We start from the raw sequence: 25,420 nt of genomic DNA, 5'->3' as shown, positions 1-25,420 counted from the left end.
GTTGTCAGGGGATGGGGGAATCAGGAGTTATTGTTTACTGGGTACAGAGTTTCCGTGTGTGATGATCGAAAAAGTTCTGTAGGTAAATAGTGGTGATGTTTGTACAACAATGTGAATATACTTAATGCCAGTGAACTGTATGCTAAAAACGGGTTAAGATAGTAAAGTTTATGTAATATGTATTTTATCACAATTTAAAATTTAAAAAAATAGGAAAACATTAACTGAAGTTAAGGCAACATTTATTTAATTTCCTTATAATCACATTATCTAAGGCAGAAGTAGTGGTTACTTGGCAAGAATACAATTTCTTTTAATGTCTTCTATAGTTGACTTTTAGTTGAGAAATACATATTTCACTAGTACAAATCTGAGAGTACGTACTTCTAGCATGGGCTCTTATTCACGATAAACGCATTTTTGTGTCACCATGGCTTGATGAAACTTGATCACTGTTTCAATGGCAGGGCATGGCCAGTTGTGGCAGCTGCTCTGAAGGTCACCTGTTTTACTGTGGCCTGGCCAAGTAGAGTAACAGTGGGTCAGAGAGAGCTCGCTGGTCTCTTTAGGCTGTGTTCTGAATGATGACAGCGATACCTTGGCCACCTCCAATGCAAGCTGATCCAATGGCATACTTTCCACCTCGACGCCTGAGAAAGAAAGAAAGTGACTAAAATCTATTCTAATAAAAAATTAATTAACTAAATAGAACTAATAACAATCACATTTGCACTATTCATTCTTATTCAGCTCATCTGCTCGATCTTTTCCCCAGTCCTCAATATTGGTTTATAATTACAACATGGAAAGCTGAAAGTTTATTATCAAAAAAAAAGAAAGCAAGCAAGCAAACACAGAAGAGAGAGGCACTATAAAAAGGAGATGAATGGATTTAGGTTTAGAGGACCTGAAACACATATACAAGCTTGCATGTGTTATGGGAAAGGAGTGAGAAGAGGAGGTAAATTGATAAACAGCAGAAGCTGGGAAAGAAAATGAATATTCAGCTCCTTTGATTTATATGGTGTGACAGCCTCGCGGCACCTTAGAAGATACATAATTAATAAAGTTTATCCCTATGAAAGGGCAGATAATTTAGAAACTATTCATGTCCCTGTCATAAAAATTAGATTCTTTTAAAGTACTCCTCACTCCTAAGATGATGACTGAGAAAATTATCCAGGAATTATTTTTATATGTGTCAATCACTCATTTCAACTCAATGAATCATTAAGTGAAATAAGAGTCGCATTTCCCCTGGCCTAACAGGGAGTCAGAGTTATTTTTCAGCCTGATTTACTTGGTTTTGTTTGCAATTTTTCTGCAGAGCAAAATGTTCCAAAAATACATAGTAACAGGAGGAGGAGCTCTTCCATCAAAACTAAGAAGTACCAAACACACACAGAAAGCTCCTCCTGTAACCCGTGAAAATAAAAACTTAGCTCAGACCAAGTTTCATAAATGATGGCATCCAGATCAGTACTCAGTACTTTTATTTTTTCCAAAATAAATTTATTTTACTCCTATAACTGGCACTAAAAGACAAGTGCCATAAGAACCAGGCCTCATCATCTGCTCACGCAGCGAACACATGCTGAGTGGCCACACAGTGCACAGAGACTGGACACACAGATGAAGAGCTTGGTTCCTAAGTGCAGAGCCACTAACACGCTAACTCTGACTCATCTATAAGACCAGATGGAAAGCACTGCCCAAGTAGCTTGTTCCTGGTAAGAGCCAGTGCAGGAGACACAAAGGATAATGAAAAATGCTGGATTGTTCTGGGGAATACTAAATCCATGCATTTCTATAAAGAACAGCAAATCTGAAATGCAGCTATTTCTAGCAAGTACCTTAATTCATGAACCAGGTGTGCAGTAATTCTTGATCCAGATCCTCCCAGTGGGTGACCCAAAGCAATGGCTCCTCCATTCACATTGGTTTTACTTGGATCAAGATCCAAACTCTTCTGAACAGCCAAGTACTGGGGAGCAAAAGCTTCATTCACCTTAAAACAAAAATTAAAGCACTAACAAGGTCCAGTCCTATCAATAGCAGACTCTGCTTTTTCTTCCTATTTAAATTACCTCGCAAAGATATTTTATCTTCAATTCCGTATAAAGCTATCAGGTTTGAAATTGGTATATTTACTAAATAATACTTTTAGTCAAATGCATCCCTTAGAGGAAATTCTCAGTAATCCCATAAATGGACACAGACTAGATACAGCAGGATATTGTAGAAAGCCCATAGGTTTTAGAACTAGATGGATGGTTCAAATATTGGCTATATCATTTGTTAGTGTGTGACCTTGTATATATTCTTTAAATTCACATTTCTGCATGTGAAAATCTGACTGTGGTATCGTGCTAAGAGTCACTGTCAAGGTTAAATAAAAGCATGGGTATTAAGTGTCCAGTGTATTACCTGAAACAAGTACTCATTAAGTGGCTGCTATTATTATTATTATTATGGAGCTATCCTTCCAAGAAGCTGACACACAACCAAGAATAAACCTTCAAAGCCACATAGATACATAAAGGGAATGGTTAGTTACTATGTTGAAATATGGCATAATTGAAAAGTATCATTATATTATACTTACCCAAACTGGCAATTACTTTACTTCAAGTTTATAGTACTGTATTATCTTAATTCAGGAATTTTATAGATAAGGAAATTCATTTTAAGGTGACTTTTGCGGAGTTGGGATAAAATTCAGTCTTGTGCTCTTTCCTGTTATACCTTGTGGTCTCTCAAGATGGTGCCTTATTTGTGCTTAGATCCACCATTATCTTTATTCTATACTTTGAGGCTCTGAACTGTGAACTACTAAAAGTGGAAGAGATTTAAGGATAAACCATTTGTCTGAAATCATGATTTCTTGGGTGAGAGACTGTCATAGAGAGGAAATCACACTTGTGCCTACCTCTTCTCTATCAAGTTAAATAGACAGATTTCTTTTGTTCTGTTAGTTATTTCCCAATGCCAAGCAGCACATGCTTAATCACCTAAAATTTTCAAATACTCAAAGTGTGGAACATAAACAGTCATCTTTAAGTGTTGCTTCCACCTCTTCTTTTAATTATGTTAAATGCTTAAGACATTTTAGTTATAATACTAACATTTAGGAAAAAATTACTCTATCAATAAATTTAAGTCCAGTGTCAAAAATTATGATAGGTGCATCCCAAATCAAGCTACAACTATGGTATAAAAGCCACAGACACATTTAAGGGAGGGGCTCTATTTGGGGAGAAGGGCAAGAAACGTGTAGATTTGGCACTAGATACTGCTTTTCTATTATGTCAATTATTTTACATATATTTTTTCACTTTAATATATAAAATTAAAGCTACTTTTCTTCCACCTTATATAATATTCAACAGGCATGTTAATAGTCTAAAATATAACCAATTTTTGTAAAACTGGTTATAAGAAATTTCCAGGAATTTATACTTTAGTAGGGAAAAATTGGTTATAAGAAATTTCCAGGAATTTATACTTTAGTAGGGGAAATCAGGCAGGTCGAATATTCAAATATAAGTAAAAGATTTTAACTAGGTAAGGAAAAGCACCAACGCAAAGCATCTCATGAAGCTAATATTCATTGAGATGTACATCATTTGGAAAAGCTAACTACAATGAAATGCAAAGAGTGATGAGACCAAATTAAAGCCATTTATGTTATAAAAGTATGTGGTTTGTTCACGTTGTAAAAAAAAGAACGCTTACCTCCACCAAATCCATGTCCTTAAGACTCAGTCCTGCTTTCTTCAGTGCCCCACTGATAGCAGGGACAGGACCTATAAAAGAATGTGCTTATTGATTAGGACTATCCAGTTACTGCATTTCAATTTAAAGTGCCAGTTCCATGTGGCTACCGATTTACTACAGGATCCAATTCCAGATTCTCTTTGTCTAAAGCAAGAAAATGTGAAAATGAGATGGGTAGTCAATAGTAAATCATCAGTCATCCAGCCTGGTCAGGGGATGAAGTAGCCAACAGTGGTGACAGACACATAAAAGGAAGGGTGGACGATGTTCAGACCATTATACATACTTCCTTATTTGCCGAAACAACACAGGAAGCACAACTCAGTATGTTTACTTTAACTCAGAATCAACTGTAACAATCTGCTAGTCCGTAACTTCATTTTTAAAGGACTCTTCCCAGACCACTCTGTTATTTACTGGGATGAGGAAGGTTTAGTATTCTTGTCAGGAAAAGGAGACCTTATTTCTAGTCTGGTTGCTGCCACTAATAGCTGTGTGACTTTGTGCATCTCTCTGAGCATCAAGGTACTCATCAGTAGTACTCCGAATTGGTTTTCGACCTTTTTCTCTTTTAGCATCAGAATTCCTTCTGCATATGAAGCCAAATAAGATAAAGCCAGAACTGCTCCAGCTGAAGAGGCTCAAAATTCCACCCACCAACCTCCACCATTGCCACCCCTGAGGAGTTCCAGGGAGTGCTGTCTTTATATAGCTGTGTCCTTCCTCAGAACCACTGCTGTTCTCTTCAAGTCGTGGCTTCCCCCTTTTTCTTGGTCTGTAGCTATTCTGCAGGGCTAAGGATTGCTATCCATTAGGTAACCACAGAACTGAGGAACCAATATTCTTATAAGTTAGATATAGTTAGCTATAATTCCCATTAGATACTCAATAACTTATTCTCCCTGCTTATTCATCTGGGATGCTTCAAGTAGTTACCTTGTTTAATCCCATCACTATACATAAGTGACAGCCAGGCTTCTAGGTGAAGTGATACTGTGGGACACTTAGAACGTACAGCTCTGTTCAAGCCCTCAGGAAAAATGACAATCCTACCACAGTGGCATTCATTGTACTTTAGGACAATTATTCAAGCCCAGGAATAGAAGGAAGGAAAACCACACTTTCTTTGCTCACCGAGTATGCTAATCTATCAGAACCTATTAAATAAGGTTAAACTGAAAAAGAAGTATAAAATAACTAACCTATGTCACATAAATTTGTTTGATCATCAAAAGCATCTAACTGTATGGGGAAAAAAAAAAAAAACAAAAAACAAAACAATCTGCTCTTGGGCTGGGGGTGGTGGCTCCCACCTGTAAGCCCAGCCACTTTGGGAGGCTGAAGTGGGTGGATCACCTGATGTCAGGAGTTTGGGACCAGCCTGGCCAACATGGAGAAACCCCATTTCTACTAAAAATACAAAAATTAGCCAGGCACAGTGGCAGGCACCTATAATCCCAGCTACTGGGGAGGCTGAGGCAGGAGAATCACTTGAAACCAGGAGGTGGAGGTTGCAGTGAGCCGAGATTGCACCACTGCCCTCCAGCCTGGGTGACAGAGCAAGACTCTGTCTTGAAAAAAAAAAAAAAAAAAAAAAAACCTCTGCTCTTGGGCTGCACTCTGGATCTACTGACACAAAATCTAAGGGTGTTGGGGTTATGAGTGGATTTTGACAATCATCTGGGGTTAGGAACCACTGCTCTAGATATCAAAATAATAAATGCCGTAATATCTTGCAGTTCTTGCTGACATAAATTTGAGGCACATAGTGAAAGATGACAAGATATGAGCATGCCAGCTTTCTTTCTTAGGAATTCTGTACAGAGATATGTCTTCTCTGATGGACATGGCAGCAAATGTGGTTGAGTTTTATTCCCAAATCAGCATAGGTGGTTATTGTTCAAGTAGGACCTGTAGGCTTACACTGAAGGATCTCTGAGATGGCAGGTCAGTAACAGGCTATCCTCCTCCTCTCTTGGAATCCACCTCAGAAAACAATTTAGTTACTCAAAAAAGGGCTAGGCTGATAGAAAAACACTTGGACCTATAAACAATCTGAAATCTACACCCTAAGGCAGGCTTTTCCTTAGAGTGGGAGGTTACAGGTGAGATGGCTCAAAGCTACTGAGCACCAAATTTTATTTTTCCAAGTGAGGCACCTAATTTGTTCCCTGTTTCCCCAGAGAATAATGACAGCAACTATTAAAATTCAGCATCATGCATGGTTCCTAGTGTATCCAGCAAAAAAGCTCTTTGTTCTACTTCTAAACCAAGTATTTTAAACCAAGACGATACAGGTTTATAGAGTTCCAAATTTTCTCCGGCTAGTACTTTACTAATCTAAATAACTATTTATAATTCTTTATTTTGCTAATACGTGAGCAAGAGGAATATTACTTTGACTTCCCAAGACTATGCATTTAACTCACAGTGAAGAGAGCACTTGAATTCAGAGAGACTTGGATTCATACCCTGGCTGTCACTGATTTGGAACCTTACAAGACAACCTCCCTAAGCCTCAATTTTCTCATTCACAAAGGGCATTCCCATGTCCCTTACTGGAGACATGGGAAGACTGAATGAGGTACCTGGATTGTGTTTAAAACAACCAGCAAGATGCTGCAGTACCACCTTCTCCATACAGGCTTCTCCATTTCACCCCAGGATTTCTCCTATCTCATATTTTCTTCTCTCAGGATCATGTAATTATGTTATTTTCTGTGTCTTGATTTCTAAAATCTCAAAGGAACAATAAGATATGATTACTGTGTGTTGATTTTTTAAATCTCAAATGGACACTAAGATATGATTACTGCCTACTTGGAGTCTACATGGTCTTGGTTTTTCTATTGTGTCTAGGACAGTTCATCATAAAGATTTTTTGTTTAAACTGATTACCAATCTTTTCTCCACAGGTGACCTTGGTTTGGCTGCCTTTTTAGAAGATTTATTTCCAGAAATATTATAGAACCAGTTTGTTTTACTACAAACTTACCAATACCCATGATAGAGGGATCACATCCAGCTACAAAGTAGCTCACGATTCTTGCCAGTGGTATGAAGTTATGTTTCTTAACAGCATCTTCACTAGCTATGATAACAGCTCCAGCACCATCAGCTATCCCCTTGAAAATAAAAATACTAGATTATCTAAAAGCTAAAATAATCCAGTTAATCCAGGTTTGAACTAATGGAGTAGTATTACTGTTGGAGTAGTATTAAGAATATGGCAGTACATAGGAAGCCATTGCACAATGTGGGATACAATTAGAACTCCTTCATCATGAAGGAGATATTTAAAGACACAGAATACAACTTTACTAAAGGAAAAGGAAAAGGGTGTCAAGGAAAAACTTTTATCTAGATGTGAGTAGATGTAAGAAGAAATCTGATGAACTGTATGCATGAGAAAAAAAAGTTTGAAAGCCAAATAATAAACCGGATAGATTTCTTTCCAACGTTCTGAAAAAAAACTAAGAAAGCAGAAGAGCATTCTATAAATATGAAAAGATTTTGTGTGGGACTGTCAAAAACCAAATTAATTGAATATGAACACCATTAGTTTAAGCTAAACAAAGACTGGCATAAAAAGTATTTACAAGATATTTCGTGGTTATTTTGTGTTGACCACATCAGGAAGAATTCAAGCTAATCCGTGGGGATACCAACCGATGCATTCCCTGCAGTGACAGTTCCATCCTTCTTGAAGACTGGAGGAAGTTTCTGTAACTGCTCCAGGGTTGTTTGGGGCCGAGCATGCTCATCTACCTCCACTGTCTGTTTTCCTTTCTTTGTCTTCACTTCAATTGGTGCCATTTCATCATTAAAGCAGCCAGCATCATTAGCTAAAATAGTAGAAAGACTATCATAAGAATAAAAAAAAGAAATATGAAAATAAATATTCCTCAATTTAATCTCTGATCTACCCTTTCCTCACAATCTGCTTTAATTTGAGTCTTTATTATTTACTTACGCAACTTACCTTCCCTATTGGAGGATTTACAATACTGTCATGTGTTTATGTAGATGCATGTTGCATCTTTAAAAATTGTATTTTAATTTTTTTAACCACAATTTTTTTTATGAGGCATTGCTAAAACTGTTAGCAGCATTTGTCTGTTAGCTATAGATGTAATAGCACCAAATGGATTTAATGCCCCTTTTAAACTTCTTTTGGTGAGATGCTTAATTAAAAAGTTACCAAGTTGTCTATGCCATAAAATAATCTAACTGAAACTTAATAGTGATAGGCAACCTGAAGAAATTATGAGAGCGATCACTAATACAAGTAAACCATCTTACCTATTTTGACCTCCACTGACTAGAATGTACTGTAGTAATCTACAGCTTCAGAAATAGGGTAATACCCTCCTTAATTTTGCTATATCACTTTATAATTGGCAAAATACTCTCCTTATATGCCTTTATTTGGTTTGAAAACAACCTTATTTATTAGATAAACAGGGAAGGTAAATACTGTTATCTCTATTTTACAGAGGTTCAGTGAATAAATGATTTGACTGAGCTTGATAACTTGTGTATGGTAGAGCTAGAAATAGAACTGATAACTCTCGATTTCTAGACTAATCCTTTTCCACTATGAACATGTAACTAAAAAGCACAGATGAGTTGCATGGCATCAGCTCTATTCCACTTATCCTTCTGAAATGCTAAGATGGACTTTATTCACATTGCTTCAAGCATTTAATATTCCTAAATAAGAGTTTCCACTTGCTTTAACAGTTTAATTTTTAAAATATCACATTTCTTCAACTTGCTGCACTGATAAAACAACTGCTATCATGTTGCCTATTTTTGGACTGGCTCTGTAGCAACCTGCTGTGCTACACTAGGGCACTCTAGAGTCTTGGACTAGTTCTGAGTCAGGTGCAATGATTCTTAGTTAGGAGTAGGAGAAGGAAAGCATAGAAGACCCAGTGGGTCTTTCCAAACACACTACCCCTTCTTGTGATTATGATGATACAGCTCGTGGGAGAGGACATCCTCTGTATTCCAGTTGTCATAGTGAGTTATCACCTCTGACAGAGTGTATCATATTCCTCAGCATGTTCCACTGAAAACAGGACCAGTTCAGCACAAAATTCAAGGGTCCATCTAGGGCCAAGTAGCAATACCATCTTTTAAGTAGCATTAACTTTTTCAAAAGAGAAATTTCTAGTTAATTTTGCAATAATTAAGTAGCTGATCATCTAAAAACAAAGGAATAATGAAAAGATGATGTAAAAATTCTTAAAGCTATGATTTATATTATATCACTGTAATAGAAATGATGAAAATATTTCCTATATTCTATAAATATTGACATTTTCCAGTTTCACTCACCAGCTTTCCATCTCTGCTGCGACTGCAGAGCATATTTGTCACATTCTTCTCTGCTTATTTTGTGTTTCACAGCAAGATTCTCTGCAGTAATTGCCATGGGGATTTTTATATGCTGATCTGTTAATGCTACCCACAAATAATCTTCCAGCTAAAGACATTAATAAAGTGATTTGTTAAGGCATTACCTTTAAAAAGTAATATAATTCCTTTATTTAATCAATACTTCTCATAAACAAAATTAAGACTTTCTCATAAACATTTGCTATTACTATTCATATTCAGTTCTGGGATTTTTTTTTTTTTTAATGCAATGTTTTTGAAAACATTCAATGTCACACAATAAAATGCACATATTCTCTGCCCCTCTCTAAATGTGGGGGTCTAAGGACAGCCAACAGGACTAGATGTGTATGGTGAGATCACAGAAATTATCTTACCATCAAAAATTAAAGCCTCAAGGTCATATTTTGTAGAAAACCTGACAAAGAGTTTTCATGCAATGTTTTCTTGTAACCACCTTTGTAAACCAGCTTTGAGCTCTTTAATAAAGAGTATATTTGTGTTTCTTTTTCATCCTGTGCCTCGGTGACAGGAATAGTTCGTTCTAACAGTTACTATGCAGTTGAAAAGAACTTGGGACAGGCTCCCAGAGTTACAGAAAGGTTGTTAATTATTATTTAAGTAGAGTCTTCGGGAAGTGCGCCCCATTTTGCTGCCCCATCAACGTTTGACTCACTGACCTGTCTTTGTAAAGGATTTCTCAAATTTGTTTGGTGGCTAAAATACTCAGATTCTCTTTTCCTTTCAACTTCCAAAAAGGCTAGGTGAGAAACTGGGTGAACAGTGTAAGTCAAACATTACTATTGAAAATGCTAAAAGATATAAAATGTCAGTAACCCTTTCACATGGGAATGAGAAGAAAACTTTGTTTCATTCTCATGTTGTAGCTCTCAAAGATAAAAGAATCAGTATTTGTTTGATTTGGGACAATATAATCTGTATTCAAAGATAAAGTTTTCTGTGAAGAAGAAGAAATCTATTCTGTGAAAAATTTAATTACTCAGATGACTAACTGTTTAAAGAGATTACTTCACTCTCTTGCCTATCTTTTAAATCTACTTCTTCCCTTCTTCCATCTCTCCCATGCCTATGGCCCCTTACACAGGATAATTATTACACTACTAAAGTTCTGCTGAGAAAGAATCTAATTTCATTTGGGTTAAAATGTCAAAACTAACAACCAAAATAGAGTTTTGAAATAGTTTACAGGCTGGGCGTGGTGGCTGATGCCTGTAATCCAAGCACTTTGGAGGCCAAGGCAGGCGGATCACCTGAGGTCAGGAGTTCAAGAGCAGCCTGACCAACATGGTGAAATCCTGTCTTTAAAAAAAAAAAAAAAAAAAGAAATAGTTTACAAACTTCAGATCATTCAAATCTTGCCAATCCTCATCAACAAAACTGGTTTCAAAATTAGTTTTCTCTCCCATAAAAGGTATGTTATTAAAATTACTTATGTAATGCTAATAAGAACTAATTATTTAAAGTTTTTATGGTTCCAACCTTGATATCTGATCCAAGCTTGGTTCCAAAACGCACACTTCTGACACAGAAGGGAGCTTGGCTCATGCTTTCAGTTCCTCCACATAAAACCACCTCAGCTTCTTTCACACAAATTTCCTATTTAAAAACAAACAACAATAAAAACTCCTTTTACCATACCCAAACAATGTATTAAGAAACACACTGATTTTACAAATTAATGGTAATTCTAACAAATATTTTGCCCTGGCTTACAGTATTTCAAAAGGAAATGCTAAAGTATCCATTACCAAGATATAGGGAGATATAGGGGGAGAAAACTAAAAGGTTTCAATCATGTTTGCCTAACAGACCCTACCTACATTTGGCTAAGAATATTAATTCTTAACACAATATAAATCTTGAAAATCAGCAGAGATATTAATGTCTGACATAAACGTACAACACATAATAAAGGATAAACCCATTAAAAAGGCAAAAGAAGCACTTTGGGAGGCTGAGGCGGGTGGATCACAAGGTCAAGAGATCGAGACCATCCTGGCCAACATGGTGAAACCCCATCTCTACTAAAAAATACAAAAATTAGCTGGGCATGGTGGCGCGCGCCTTGTAGTCCCAGCTACTCAGGAGGCTGAGGCAGAATTGCTTGAACTCCTGAGGCAGAGGTTGCAGTGACGTGAGATTGCGCCACTGCACTCCTGCCTGGTGCCTAGTGACAGAGCCAGACTCTGTCTCCAAAAAAAAAAAAAAAAAAACCAGGCAAAAGAAAAATTTGTCCCATTAATAGATATATATCCCAGAGATTTACAAGAACTAGTTTAATCTAGATAGCTCATAAAAAGGAAGTCATTTCATTCTTCTAGCACTTTCCACTGTTTGCCTTTCTCAGAAAAACAGCAAAAAAATGAGCTTCTAAGAACATGATAGTTCTTAAAATTACTACTAGGAAAACTGAGGTCACTATTTAAGATACACTGTTATAGATAAAAATTAATGTGAAAACAGTTTATTCATTAAAACACCCCTCTGGCTCTTATTTTGTTTGTAATAAAATGAAGACTTTTACAAATAAAATTGGATTTCACTGTACTCTCTTCCCCTGTGCTCAAAGAAACAAATGTATTTAACCAACTGTCCTTTAAAAATGTCAAACTAAGTTTGTACTTCTACTAACAGCATCATTCACTTCCACTGCAATAAAACATATTTCCTTATCTCCTAAATTCTTGAGCTCTCCTGCTTGCCTCAGTCTTTATTCAGTGCCTCACAGGTAACTCTCACAGACCTGGGTTCAAATTCCATGACTCAGTAACATCAATGGCTTTAATAATCAGTTTCCTTGCCTGTAAAATGAGAATAACAACAAGTTCTTGGTTCACAGGATGGCTGTAAGATTAAATGAGATATTGAATGTAAAGCTAGCAGGGTGCCTCGATTTACAAAGAAGCACTCAAAAAGAATGATGAACATACTAACTTTAAAAAACATTGTAGGAGGGCTGGGCGCAGCGGCTCCCACCAGTAATCCCAGCACTTTGAGAGACCAAGGTGGGCAGATCTCTTGAGATCAGGAGTTCAAGACAAGCCTGAACAACAGAAACCGCATCTCTAATAAAAATACGAAATTAGCAGGGCATGGTGGCACATGCCTGTAATCTCAACTACTCAGAAGGCTGAGGCAGGAGAATCACTTGAATCTGGGAAGTGGAGGTTGCAGTGAGCCGAGGTCACACCAGTGCACTCCAGCCTGGGCAACAAGAGTAAAACTCCGCCTCAAAAAAAAACAAATAAATAAATATTAGTAAAGTATGTGTAATACTTACCATTTTAACCATTTTTAAGTATACAGTTCAGTGGCATTAAGTGTATTCATACTGTGATGCAACCATCCATCTCGGAACCATCCATCTCCAGAACACTTTTCTTCTTGCAAAAACAAACTCCATATCCATTAAATACTAACTTTCCCTTACCAGCCCCTGGAAACACCATTCTACTTTCTGTCTCTATGAATTTGACTACTCTAGGTATCTCAAAGAAGTAGAAACATAAAGTATTTGTCATTTTGTGACAGGCTTATTCCACTTTCAGGTTCATTATTAGTCTTTTTTTTTTTTTTTTCCAGAGACAGGGTCTTACTCTGTTGCCCATGGCTGGAATGTAGTGGTATGATTACGGTTCACTTGATGTCCAGAGCTCAAGCAATCCTCCTAGCTCAGCCTCCCAACTGGCTGGGACTACAGATATGTACCACTACACCCAGCTAATTAAAAAAATTTTGTTTGTTTGTAGAGATGAGGTCTCACTATATTCTCAGGCTAGTCTCAAATTCCTGGGCTCAAGTGATCCTCCTTCTTAGCTTTTAAGAAACTATTTTCTTCCTGTGAATATTTTTTCTAAGAAAAATCAAATATTGACTTCTAGTCAGCATTATAAGATAAGCTAAAGTGCTAGGACATCTCTTCTAGTACCTACTAAAATGTTTTCAGAGAATTAAAAAAAAATATTGTCCATACCTGACATCCATTCACAATAGACTGAAAACCAGAACCACAGAGCCTGTTAATCGTGAGGGCTGGGCTCTCCTTTGGGATTCCCACACGTAAACCAACATGCCTTGCCAAATACAGCGCATCTGAAGAACTCTGAACAGAGAAGGAAAAGAAAAATAATTTCCTCTATAAATCTGGAATTAAAAATAAGCATAAAATAACATGGAAATGTTGACAATCTATCAAAAATGATAAACTATGTGGCTCTAAGCTAGGACGAAATGGCATCTAAGTACAGCATATACCTAATATGTGTTTATGATCTGAATAAAAACTATAATTTAGTCAATTGGGTTCTTTTTCTATGTTTCTTATTGTGGTAAAATACACATAAAACTTACCATTGTAACCATTTTTAAGTGTATGTAGTTCAATGGTATTACTTAAACACATTCATAATGCTGTGTAACCATGGTCAACTGGTTTTCAAATATATTAAAGATGATTGCTTCTTACAGAAATCCCATTAAGTCCTTAATATAAGAGAAATTTATAACAGAGTTGTTTAAAAATGGAATAGGCTATCCTAAAGTAGTATGCTCCTAAATAGAGGAAGTATCTGGGGCTGTGGTTCTTAACCTTGTTTGCAGGCTGGAATAACCTAGGAGGCTTTATTAACATACTCATGTTCAAGTTCCTAAGCAAATCAATTAAAGTAGAAAGGCGAAACTAGTGGGGCCTGGGCATCAGTAGTCTTAAAAAGCATCCTAAGTAATTCTAATGTAAAACAGGCTAAGGACTGTATACTGAGGGATAAGACAGATGAATGACTGATCAGGAGAGTAAGAGGTAGGACTAGACCACCACTGACCAAACTTTAAATGCATACCAGGGCATCTTGTTATAATAAAATATAGGTTCTGAATCAACAGGTCTAGGTCTGCCTGAGATTCTGTATTTCTAACCATTTCACAGGTGAAGCTGATGTTGCTAGTCCAAGGACCACACTTTGAGTAAAAAAATTGACTTAACACCCACCCCTCCGCCCCCCGCAATAACAACTAAAAACATTAACAGCCTGTATTATAGAAAGAGCAGAAGCACAGTTGACAAAATATAAAAATTGGTCCATCGAGGTACAGGATTTTAGGATGTTCATTATATTATTCTTTTAACTTCTGTGTAGGTTTCAAGTTTTTCAAAATAAAATTCAACAAATTCAGCACATTTATAAGTTAAGGGTTTTGAATACAGATGGAATTGGGAGGAACTCAGTATAACATCAATCCACTAATTAAACGTTTCATTTGTTGACTGAGATGAAATTATCTTATTTTACAAATTAATGACATTTAAAAAATTACTGGCTAATGGATATTCTTTTGCCAAGGTTTGTCAAATAATACATCATACCATATCAACAGAATAAAAAAATGTACATGATCATCTCAGTCAACACAGAAAAGCATTTGACAAAATCCAACACCATTTCATGACAAAAACATTGAACAAACTAGGAATAGATGGCAACTTTCTCAATCTGACAAAGGGAATCTATAAAAAACCCACAGCTACCATCATATGTAAAGGTGAAAAGCTGCATGCTTTCCCCATATAATCAGGAATAAGACAAAGATATCCATTTCTTATAATTCTATTCAACATTGGAGATTCTAGCCAGGGCAATTAGGGAAGAAAAAAAGTAATCCAGATTGAATTTCATTGTTTCCTAAGCATAAAGTAAAACTCATTTGTTCCAAGTGATATTTAATAATAGTAAACTCAATTAGAAAACCAGCTTTGTGGTATTTGTAAAATGTTATTAGAAGCGTATTCTGTTATCTCTTAACCATAAAGGCCTAACTCAAAATATTTATCTGTTAAGCACTTAAGATCCTTAGAAGAAAACTCTATCGTGGCCTGACAAACTTAATGCAAGACTGTCTTTAGGATCACAAACACAAATACAACGAAACTGATCCTATTTATAGTGACTTTGTGTTACAAAGTTTGAGAGAATCCACGCTGGGAAAAAATAGAATTGTAGAAGGAAAAAAGCTCCTTTAAAATACATTCTAGAAAACACCAACCCCAAAAGTATCCCATTTCTTTTAAATCTGTTCTAACGCCTTCTTAGGTCAGAGGTAAAAGTTACAAGATTTAAAAAAAGATAATCTCAAAAATTCTTTTTTTTTTTGAGATGGAGTTTCACTCTTGTTACCCAGGCTGGAGTGCAATGGCATGGTCTCGGCTCACCGCAACCTCTGCCTCCTGGGTTCAGGCAATTCTCCTGCCTCAGCCTCCTGAGTAGCTGGGATTACAGGCACGCGCCACCATGCCCAGCTAATTTTTTTGTATTTTTAGTAGAGACGGGGTTTCACCATGTTGACCAGGATGGTCTCGATCTCTTGACCTCGTGATCCACCCGCCTTGGCCTCCCAAAGTGCTGGGATTACAGGCTTGAGCCACCGCGCCTGGCCTCAAAAATTCTTTATGAAAATATTATAGGTTCAACAGATGTAACTGCAAAGAAAAAAGTCCCTGCTTTTTCTGGGTGTGAAGATACACAATGGCAAGATGAATAGAATAAAGTTCAAATTCAAGGCCTAGTGATTTCTATGTCCATTGTCATTCTCTTTCCTTTAGCAATGATCACATCACTGACACCTTTAAATACAGATATCGTAAATATGTTTGTGTAGATAGATACATAAGATGTGTGTGTGTATCTTATCTCTTTCAGTAGATTATTACTTCCTTTTGGTCCACCTTGGGTACCATAGCACCTATAATAGCCTCTAACTAGGTATCCAATAAACGTTTGTATACTTTAAAGGAATTCTGAACTTTCAATTACCTGCATATGAATGACTGATTTTGTACATCACACATAGCAAGACAGAGGGTAAAGAAGCATCTTATTTCTTACAACAAACACTGAACAAGCTCCTACAATGTGTAAGCAAATTTGGGGAGGTGTCCTGTATTGCTTGTGTTTACTAAGGTGCCATATAGAGAAAATCAAGTAAATTCGCATAAGCCAAGGAAGTCAATCTGCTATTTAGGAAGCACTGAAATGCATCCCAAGTCAGACAGACATACAGTTTCAAGAACATATGATGCTTTGAATTATGTATGCTATTGATTCTGGAGTCAGAGTATTACTCAAATTACAAATTTGAGTAATTTGTAACTAAAGTATGTAGCTATTATTAACTTATAACAGAGTTGTTTAATGATATGTTAAAGGAATTATTTTTAGAATCTGATTAAAGAAACAATAGGAGTGAACACCTTCCTTTACCCTACTAACCTGCAAGACATTGCCTACAATCACACTGTCAACAGTTTCAGGTGAGACTTTGCCAGCAGACAAGGCAGCCTTGGCAGCAAATTCAGACAAGTCAGTAGCAGTAAAGTCTTTCAGAAGACCTCCGTAAGCTCCAAAGGGCGTTCGCTTAGCAGCAATGACAAACACACCTATTGCAACAAGGAGAGAGTTATAAATAATCACAGATTAGTAAATACCTCTAAATGCTTCAAATAATCTCACTGTGAAAACTTATACAATTTTAAATTAGATCATGGAGATTTCTGTCAAGCAGTAATAACTAGAACAAGTCACACCCATGGAGTCTTAAGGATTGCCAGTTTGATCATTATCTACATGCAGGTGCCAATAACTGCACTGCATGCTGCGATGTAAAGCCATTCTGGTTAGACAACTTTCTTGTTCTCTGATGCTTCACAATGCTAGAAACATTTGTTGAGAACTAAAATCCTTCTATGTGCTGGAGTATATTGCCTAGTATTAGAATAAAAGAATCTCCAAAGGTGCCTCAGGGTTGTCTGAGGTCAACCATTCACCCTATATGAACTACCTCTAAAAATTCCTGACAAAAAATTCTCTCTAAACCTCTGCCAGAAAACTTTAAGGCAGCATATGCTACTGCATGAAGTATTGTGTCTATCAACGGACAACATAAACTAATGATATTGTGCTAACCTACCCTGTGTTAGCCAGACAGACTCCATTTTGCTGAGAGCCAGACAGACTCCATCTTGATCTATGCCTCACCCCTCCTGCCACTCCTCCCTTAAGTGCATACCTGGGTCTTGCTACTTAGAACTACAGAAACATATAACCTTTGTAACCATAGCCTGCTTGGCAAACCCACTTGCCATTGTGAATGCTCACCCTTGATTGATTATATGGCAAGTACCAAATACCCCCCTTGGTAACCAGCAATCATGGGAACCACTTGTGTATACCCTCCTTGAAAATCAACAATCATGAGAACCTCCTGCTGCCTAGTTACCAGCCTCCTTATCTAACTTGCTTGTTCTGCTTCTGCAAACTCTGCTCCAGCTAGGTTCCCCCTCCCCTGCCTTAAGCAAGGTATAAAAAGGAATCCAACCCCTCTCTTGGGGCTGAGAGAATTTTGAGTGTTAGCTGTCTCTCGGTCACCAGCTAATTAATAAATGACTCATGATTTAAACTCCGAGCATGGCGCTGTTAATATCTAACTTGCCTGGGTATAACAATATTTCTTTATTCTGTACTGACTCAGCTCACCAAGTCTTTCATTCACCAATTATAGTTCTATCCAAAAGCACCAAGACAGATGGAGATGTAGTTTCTAGAATATATGCTGCTTTGAATTTGAATTATATACATCACCGTTTCTAGAGTCACAGGATCACTCAAGTTACAGACTTCAAATAACCTGAACTATTTTATTTTACTCTTAGAAATGGGCAAAACAGGTTACCGTCTACAGGTGTATCCCCCACCTCCAGTATCTGAAGTCAGCTAACCTTTAATTCCCCAGACCCAATGAAACCCATATCAGGTAAATAAAAGGCATTTCTTCAACAGTTCTTTATTTGACATTAACTCTGATTGCTTTCCTCTAAAGACATTGTAATTTGCCAACATCCTATTCAAATGTGTCCCTTAGAATATAAAGAAATAGCATGCATTTTATCTAAGCACAAAGAATACAGAGGAATTATCTATACATCTATTAATGCAAACTAAGATTATAAATTTACGGCATCAGTATTAGTTAAATCAGTGTCCTTGTACAAATAAATAAAAATCACCCCTTCCCAATTGCCTACTACCATCTGCCAAAAAAATTCCTGTGACTGTACAGATCTATGATGATTATGCTGTGAATGGTACCCACTCACATCATACAGCTGTACAGTGCAAAACAGGCTTATCAGTAAGCAGCATCAGTTACAGCCATTTCATCATACATTCATTAGGGCTGCTAAACACTAGATATTTTATCACTTTCCATACAAAAGCTAATCTTCCCAACAACTCTGCAAGTTAAATATTACAGCTAACATAGAGGGGACACTTATTATGCAGTACACTTTTTTTGCATATACTAACTTTATTCTAAAACAATCTAAGCTCACATTTCCACATCTTGTCAAGAAATTATGGGACTTTTGGCAATGGGTATATGCTAAGATACTGACCTACAAATTAGACTATTCAAGCATTATACCACTATTGGTATCTAAGAATAATCTTACAGTTTATGTCTATGAGCTCTTTCGTCAAACCAAAACTAGCCTAAAATATTTCTATATCAACTTCTCTTTTAATTCCTACTTTGAGAAATTTATAGTCTAAAGGAGTATTAGGAGCAACATACATAACTGTAATTTACAACAGATCCACTCAATTCTTTACAGATAAAATATTCAGATAGTTACAAAAGGCCATAAATACTAGTCTGGTGCATTACAAATGTTTTATTCTGGTAAATAGGTAATTTTGTACCAGGATGCCTTCCTGAATCTTTTCAAGTTTCCTCTCATCCTCCTTCCTTGACAGTCTCTGCCTTTTTTTTTTTTTTAACATCAGTGTTTTCTTTTTCTGAGACAGTCTTGCTCTGATCCCAGGCTAGAGTGCAGTGGTATGATCACAGCTCACTGCAGCCTCGACCTCTGCACCCTCGACCTCACCAACTCAAGTGATCCCCCTGCCTCAGCCTCCCAAGTAGGTAGGACTACAGGTGTATGCCACCACACCTAGCTAATGTTTACATTTTTTTTTTTTTTTTTTTTTTTTTTTTGTAGAGATGGAGTCTTGCTGTATTTTCCAGGCTGGTCTTGAACTCCTGGGCTCAAGCAATCCTCCCACCTTGGCCTCTCAAACTGCTAGGATTATAGGTATGGGCTACTGTACCTAGCCTATTAGTGCTTGTTTTATTTCATTCTTCTTTCCCCTTTCCATACCTTCTTCCTAATGTCATTAGTTCTGCTTCTGGTCATAGCCTACTATGCTCCTATCTGACCAATCCTCCGACAGATAACAATAAAAAACTCCAGACAATCTATAAGAACAACTACTATCTGAAGGTCTTGAAAATGAACAAAACTAGACAGATAAGGGGAGGAGTTGATACTTGCAGGAAGGGAACTCAACAGGGTAAATGCCCAATTAATTTATAGAAACTAACCTGAAGGCTAACAATCCATGATGAATGGAATGGCTAGAACTCAGAAACTCATAGTCTTATTGGCTTGAAGAATCAGAGAATAAATTGTTCATGGTAAGCATAGCCACTGCTAAGTGAGCAAGAATCTGGGAAAGAGGAGCACCACAGAGGGACAGTCCAAATTTCACATATAAACTCTGCCCAGATATTTGGCTGACTCTTTAACCATTTATGTGTAGGTCAGACCACAAGCACCTAAGCCAAGCCTAAAATAACTAAACTTAGATTTAAGCTGCTGCCCACTACAATGGGAAACACAGTTTATCATGGGGGTGCAGGGAGTTAACTGCCTACAAAAAATAAATAGCCAAACAATCTATAAGTCAATTATGACTGCAGGATTATAACAGAATCCAGTCTCCACAATATTTCATATGCAATGTCCACAATACAATTTAAAATTAATCCACATATGAGGAAACAAACAAACCAAAAAGACTCATTTTCAAGAAAAAAGACAACAGAGACCAAACCAAGAAGACCCAGATGCTGAAATTAGCAGACAAGGATTTTAAAACCTCTATTTTAACTATGCTCAAGGATGTAGAGGAAAATATGCTCCTAATAAAACAGGACATCTCAGCAAATAAATATATCCTATAAAAATCCAAAATGGAAATTCTACAATTGAAAAGAGAAAATTTTAGCACTTTGAAGATAGATAGAAATTATCCAATCTGAAGAATAGATGAAAAAAAAAAGATTGAAAAACAATGCCAGAACCTCAAGGTCTGACAAAGGCGGAAAGGTAATTCAATGGAAAAAGGATAGTTTTTCCAACAAATAGTGCTGGAACAACGAGACATCCCTATACCAAACAAAATGAAACCAGGCAAAAATGTCTCAACATTGACAATGGGCTGGGCACCATCACTCAAGCCGATTATCTCAGCTACTCAAAAGGCTGAGGCGGGAGGACTGTGTCAGGATAGGAGTTTGAAACCAGCCTTGGCAACACAGCGAGATCCCCATCCCTAAAAAATGTGAAAAATTAGTTGGGAATCGTGGAATGTGCCTGTAGGCCCAGCTATTCAGGAGCTGACTTTAAAGCTACCGTGGGCTACAATCAAGTCACTGCAGTCCAGTCTGGGTGACAGAGTGAAACATTTTATCTAAAAAAACAAAAATGAAAACAAAGACTTAAATAAAAAATGCAAAACTCTTGGAACATAGGAGAAAAATCCACATGACTTTGGGTTTGGTGATAACTTTTCAGACGTAACACCGAAAGCAGGATCCATGAAAGGAAAACTTAAGTTGTACTTCATTAAAATTGGAAACTTTCTGGCTATGTGCAGTGGCTCATGCCTATAATCCCAGCACTTTGGGAGGCTGAAGTAGGAGGACTGCTTGAGCCCAGGAGTTTGAGACCAGCCTGGAAAACATGATGAGACCCTGTCTCTACAGACACTGAAGAAATCAGCTGAGCGTGGTGGTGTGTGCTTGTTGTCCCAGATATTTGGGAGGCCAAGGCGAGGGGACTGCTTGAGCCCAGGAGGTCAAGGCTACAGTGAGCCGTATTCACGCCACTGTACTCCAGCCTGGACGACAGAGCAGGACCCTCTAAAAACAAATGAATAAATAACTTCTGCTCTGCAAAATACGCTGTTAAGAGAATGAAAAGACAAGCCACAGACTTTGAGAAAATATTTACAAAAACAAATAACTGATAAGGAACTGGTAGCCAAAACATACAAAGAGTTCTTAAAGCTTAGCAATTAAAAAAAAACTCCAAACAACCCAATTTAAAAATGGGCAAAAGACCTGAACAGATATCTTAACAAAGAAGATATACAGTTGGCAAATAAGCATATGAAAAGATGTTCAACATCATATGTCATTAGGGTATTGCCAATTAAAACAACAATGAGATAGTACTATAGCCTTCTGGATTTCAGAAAGGCTAAAATACCAAACACTGACAACATGAAATGCTAGTGAGGATGTAGAACAACAGAAATTCATTCATTACTGGTGGGAATGCAAATGGTATGGCCAGCCTGGAAGATACTTTGGCAGTTTCTTACAAAACTAAACATACCTAACCACATGATACAGGAATCATGTTCCTTTATATTTACCTAAATGATTTGAAAACTTACGTTCACACAAAAACCTGCCCACAAATGTTTATTCATAATTGTCAAAACTTGGAAGCAAACACGATGTACTTCAATGTGTGAATGGATAAACAAACTGTGATGCAGCCATACAATGGAATATTACTCAGTAATTTAAAAGAAGGGAGCTATCAAGCCATAAAAAGAAGGAATCTTAAATGCATGTTGCCAAGTGAAAGAAGCCAGTCTGGAAAGGCCGCATACTGTATGATTCCATCTACATGATATCTGGAAAAGGCAAAACTATGGAGACAGTAAAAGATGAGTGCTTGATAGGGGTTCAGAGACAGGGATGAATAAGTAGAACACAGATGACGTTTAGGGCAGTGAAATTAATCTGCATGATACTATAATACTGACATCAGTCATTTGCACATTTGTCAAAACCCGTAGAACTGTTCAATAACAATGAATGAACTTGAATGCAAAATATGAACTTGAGTGAATAATAATGTATCAATGTCAGCTCATGGATTGTAACAAATGTATCACACTAATGCAAGATGTTACTAACAGGAGATGGATAGGGTGAGGGAGCATATGGTAATACTCCTTACTTTCTGCTCAATTTTTCTGTAAAAGCTAAAGCTGCTCAAAAACAAAGTCCGTTAAATTTTTTTTGTCAGAAAAAAAAACACAGGCAGAACCTCAAGGACTAACAACAGTTACAGTCATAGAAGGAGAGGAGAGAGAATGGATTAAAAAAAAAACTTGCAGAAATAATAAAGAAGAAATTTCCAAATTTGATTTAAAAACCGTAAATTTAGATTCAAGCTTAGTTAACCCCAACTCTACACAAAACACTCCACACTGCCTTCCCCAGCAGCTTGACACATCATTGTCAAACTTTTGAAATCCAAATACAACAAAAACATAAAGCATCTGGAAATAAAAACGACATACTGCATACATGGAAATGACCCCTGACTTCTCCTCAGAAACAATGGAGCCTAATTTCATTTGTCTCTCTACAAAGTTCCTTTTACATGTTGCTCCCTATATCTCATATTCTAAGAAAGCATTTGTGAGAGGGCAGTGCTAGTAGTGAAATATGCAGTATCTACAAAGGAAGGGTGTGAGTGGGAAAATAAAAACAAAAAAAGAACCTCCCCTTTACCTGTATTCCATCTTACTTGATGCTCCCAGACTGTAAAGATTGGCTCAAGGAAGGCCTTAACTGAACTAATACAATTATTTTGATGACAGAAAATGTTCTTAAATATAGATGTTTGGTTTTGGAGTTTTTTGGTTGTTTGGAGACAGGGTATTTCATTGTCACCCAGATTGGAGTGCAGTAGCATGACCTTGGCTCACTGCAGCCTCGACCTCCTGGGCTCAAGCAATCCTCCACCACAGCCTCCCGAGTAGCTGGGACTATAGGCGAGTGCCACCACGCCTGGCTAATTTTTGTATTTTTTGTAGAGACTGCGTGCCTCTATTAAATATATTTTAAAAAATAATCTGGGATGCGCAGATACAAAGACTATAAAGGTTTAAAGTTTAAAGGTTTCTTCTTTTAATTGCATAAACTGGATACCATATCAACCTTCATTTGATGTCAACTTTCTGTGGATATTTAAAGGTCTAAAACTTAACAATCTTTAACACCAAATTGAAATCTCACTCATTTTAAAACACTCGAAAATTCAGAAGCTGAAGATTTCCAAAAACAAAGACAATGAAGAGACATATTAACCCAGAGTGCGGTGAGTTCACGAAGTTCCAAGAAAGGGCTGGAGAAGATGTGCTCATCTGACAGTACAGGAAAAACAACACTTGGAGAGAAACAGCAGCTCTACCTTTCTATCAAATTCAGTCAGGAAGGGCAAGGGCAAATGAAATCCACGTCGCAAGAAACGGTAAACACTGCATTTGGTCTCAGAATGCCGATTTTTCCCTGGGGATTTGTTACCATGCAGTTTTGGTTCTTCTGACTTTGAGATCCCCCTAACCAAAGCTTAGCTGGCATCTCCACTTGGCTGCTTCACAAGCGCCAAAAAGTTTTCTGCCTAAAACTGAATTCTCAATCCTCCTTTCCACATCTATTCCTTTCCCAGTTTTCCTCACTCCCTAAGTGGTATCATCATGAACACCGTTCACCAAACCAGATACTTTTCATCATAACATTTCCTTCTTACATTTACCCCACCACATCCAATCTATGTTCTATCAAATTCGCCTCCAAATCTACCTCAACTCACCCCTCCCCTTTTCTTCCCAACTACACTGCACCCCACGACTCAAACCCATCATTTGCTGTTGCGTGGACCTCTACAATAGGTCCTTAAATGGTCTCTTCGCCGTTACAAAGACCTCCCCAAATCCGGACAGAGTGGAAATCAGATCCTGTCATTACCCGTCTTTAAATCCTTGGATTGCCTTACATCGAATACGGAACAAAACCCCACCTTCTTACAGAGCCCACAGGGCCCTGGAGCACGAAAATGCTTGGTTCTTAGATCCTGCCAAGCTTTTTCCTGTCTCAGGGCCTTGATAGTTGTTCCACCTGAATGCTCTTCCACAGGTGTACATCCTTAGAGTAAGATTCCACTGACTGTGCCCTTTTGTTTTGAAAACGGAGTTATTACACAGTTGTTTTAAACAAGTTCATAATCCTATACTTTAGGTAAAGAGTGACTGCTCTAATCGAAAGCAACAGAAAGGAAAAGGGAGCAGGGCAGGTCTTCCAGCAGAACACCAGCTGCCATTTCTGCAGGCCAGGCCACCCCCGGGTGACAGGCAGCATCGATTCACCCGGGAAGCCCTGACTACCGAGGCCCCGCAGCAGGCGACCGCGACCTACGGAGCCGCCATATTTTTCCTAATACAGGTACTTGGACTCGAACTAGCGGGGTCACTGTTAGGCGAGGAAAGGAAGGACCTCCAAGGTCACAGGCAAGCAAACTTTGATCTCAACTCAACAGGAACTGGCACCGAAATCCCCGTCGCTAGCGCCTTATAAGTAACGGTTTTCTCCTTAACCCAAACAAGCCTTTCGGGCTGGATTTTTATCTCGTCGGCTCCCAAACGGAGGAGGCTGAGCGAACTTCACCCCACGACCCACCACTCTCCGCGGCGGCCAGAGGCGGAGGCCTGGCCTGGGGAGGGCAGGGCCCCGAGGGGCAGGGAGAGGAGGAGGGGGCCGCGCTCACCTCGGAGCAGAGCCATGGTGGCGGCGGGGTCCTCGACGGCGCGGACTTCTGGTCTGGCGGACGCTGAACGGCCGCCCACAGTCACCCAGACTTCAAGAGAGTGGGTGACGCCCCGAGAGCCACGCCCTTTCCCTTTCACCTATTTCCTGGGGCTCCCAAGCTGGGCCCCAGCGTAAGTGGATCCGAGCCCGCCCGCCGCTGCCCGCCTCGCTCCAGTCCGCCGGGGCCCGGGGGGCGGGGCTCGGGGAGGCCCCAGCGCCTGGAGAGCGGACTTTTTCCTGACATCCTCGTCCTTCTGTTTCCAAACCAAGAGAATTTGGTTTGACACTTCTCACCCCTCATGGCTCTGCCCCGACAGGCAATGACTGTTCCCCTGGGTCTCCGCTACAGAGACTGCTGAAACGACGACTGGGAGACAGAACGCCAAACGCTGGCAGGCGCCCATCCGGCCCGGGCCGGGGCGCCCGCTGCCGC

At 38.3% G+C, this 25,420-nt stretch overlaps 1 protein-coding gene across 1 annotated transcript; it reads right to left on the bottom strand.

The window, feature by feature from the left end:
• Window positions 1-225: 225 nt before the first annotated feature.
• ACAA2 (acetyl-CoA acyltransferase 2) lies at window positions 226-25,420 on the bottom strand. The gene is made up of 10 exons (XM_010336833.2): window positions 24,947-25,420; window positions 16,464-16,630; window positions 13,175-13,303; window positions 10,681-10,797; window positions 9,121-9,268; window positions 7,447-7,622; window positions 6,773-6,902; window positions 3,736-3,806; window positions 1,854-2,008; window positions 226-650 (listed from the first exon to the last, which is right to left on the bottom strand). Exons 1-10 carry the CDS (start codon window positions 24,960-24,962, stop codon window positions 566-568), a joined length of 1,194 nt encoding a protein of 397 aa, XP_010335135.1. The 5' UTR covers window positions 24,963-25,420; the 3' UTR covers window positions 226-565.

Source organism: Saimiri boliviensis, chromosome 13 (assembly GCF_048565385.1).
Source record: "Saimiri boliviensis isolate mSaiBol1 chromosome 13, mSaiBol1.pri, whole genome shotgun sequence".
NCBI classification, from domain to species: Eukaryota; Metazoa; Chordata; class Mammalia; order Primates; family Cebidae; genus Saimiri; species Saimiri boliviensis.
This window is presented reverse-complemented; position numbering and strand designations above follow the sequence as displayed.

Excerpts from the sequence above, each read along its gene's own strand:
- ACAA2 (XM_010336833.2), bottom strand. Across the intron at positions 9,269-10,680 it reads AGCTTGGATCAGATATCAAG|CTGGAAGATTATTTGTGGGT; the intron begins GTTGGAACCATA and ends TAATGTCTTTAG. Across the intron at positions 2,009-3,735 it reads AGGACATGGATTTGGTGGAG|GTGAATGAAGCTTTTGCTCC; the intron begins GTAAGCGTTCTT and ends TTTTGTTTTAAG.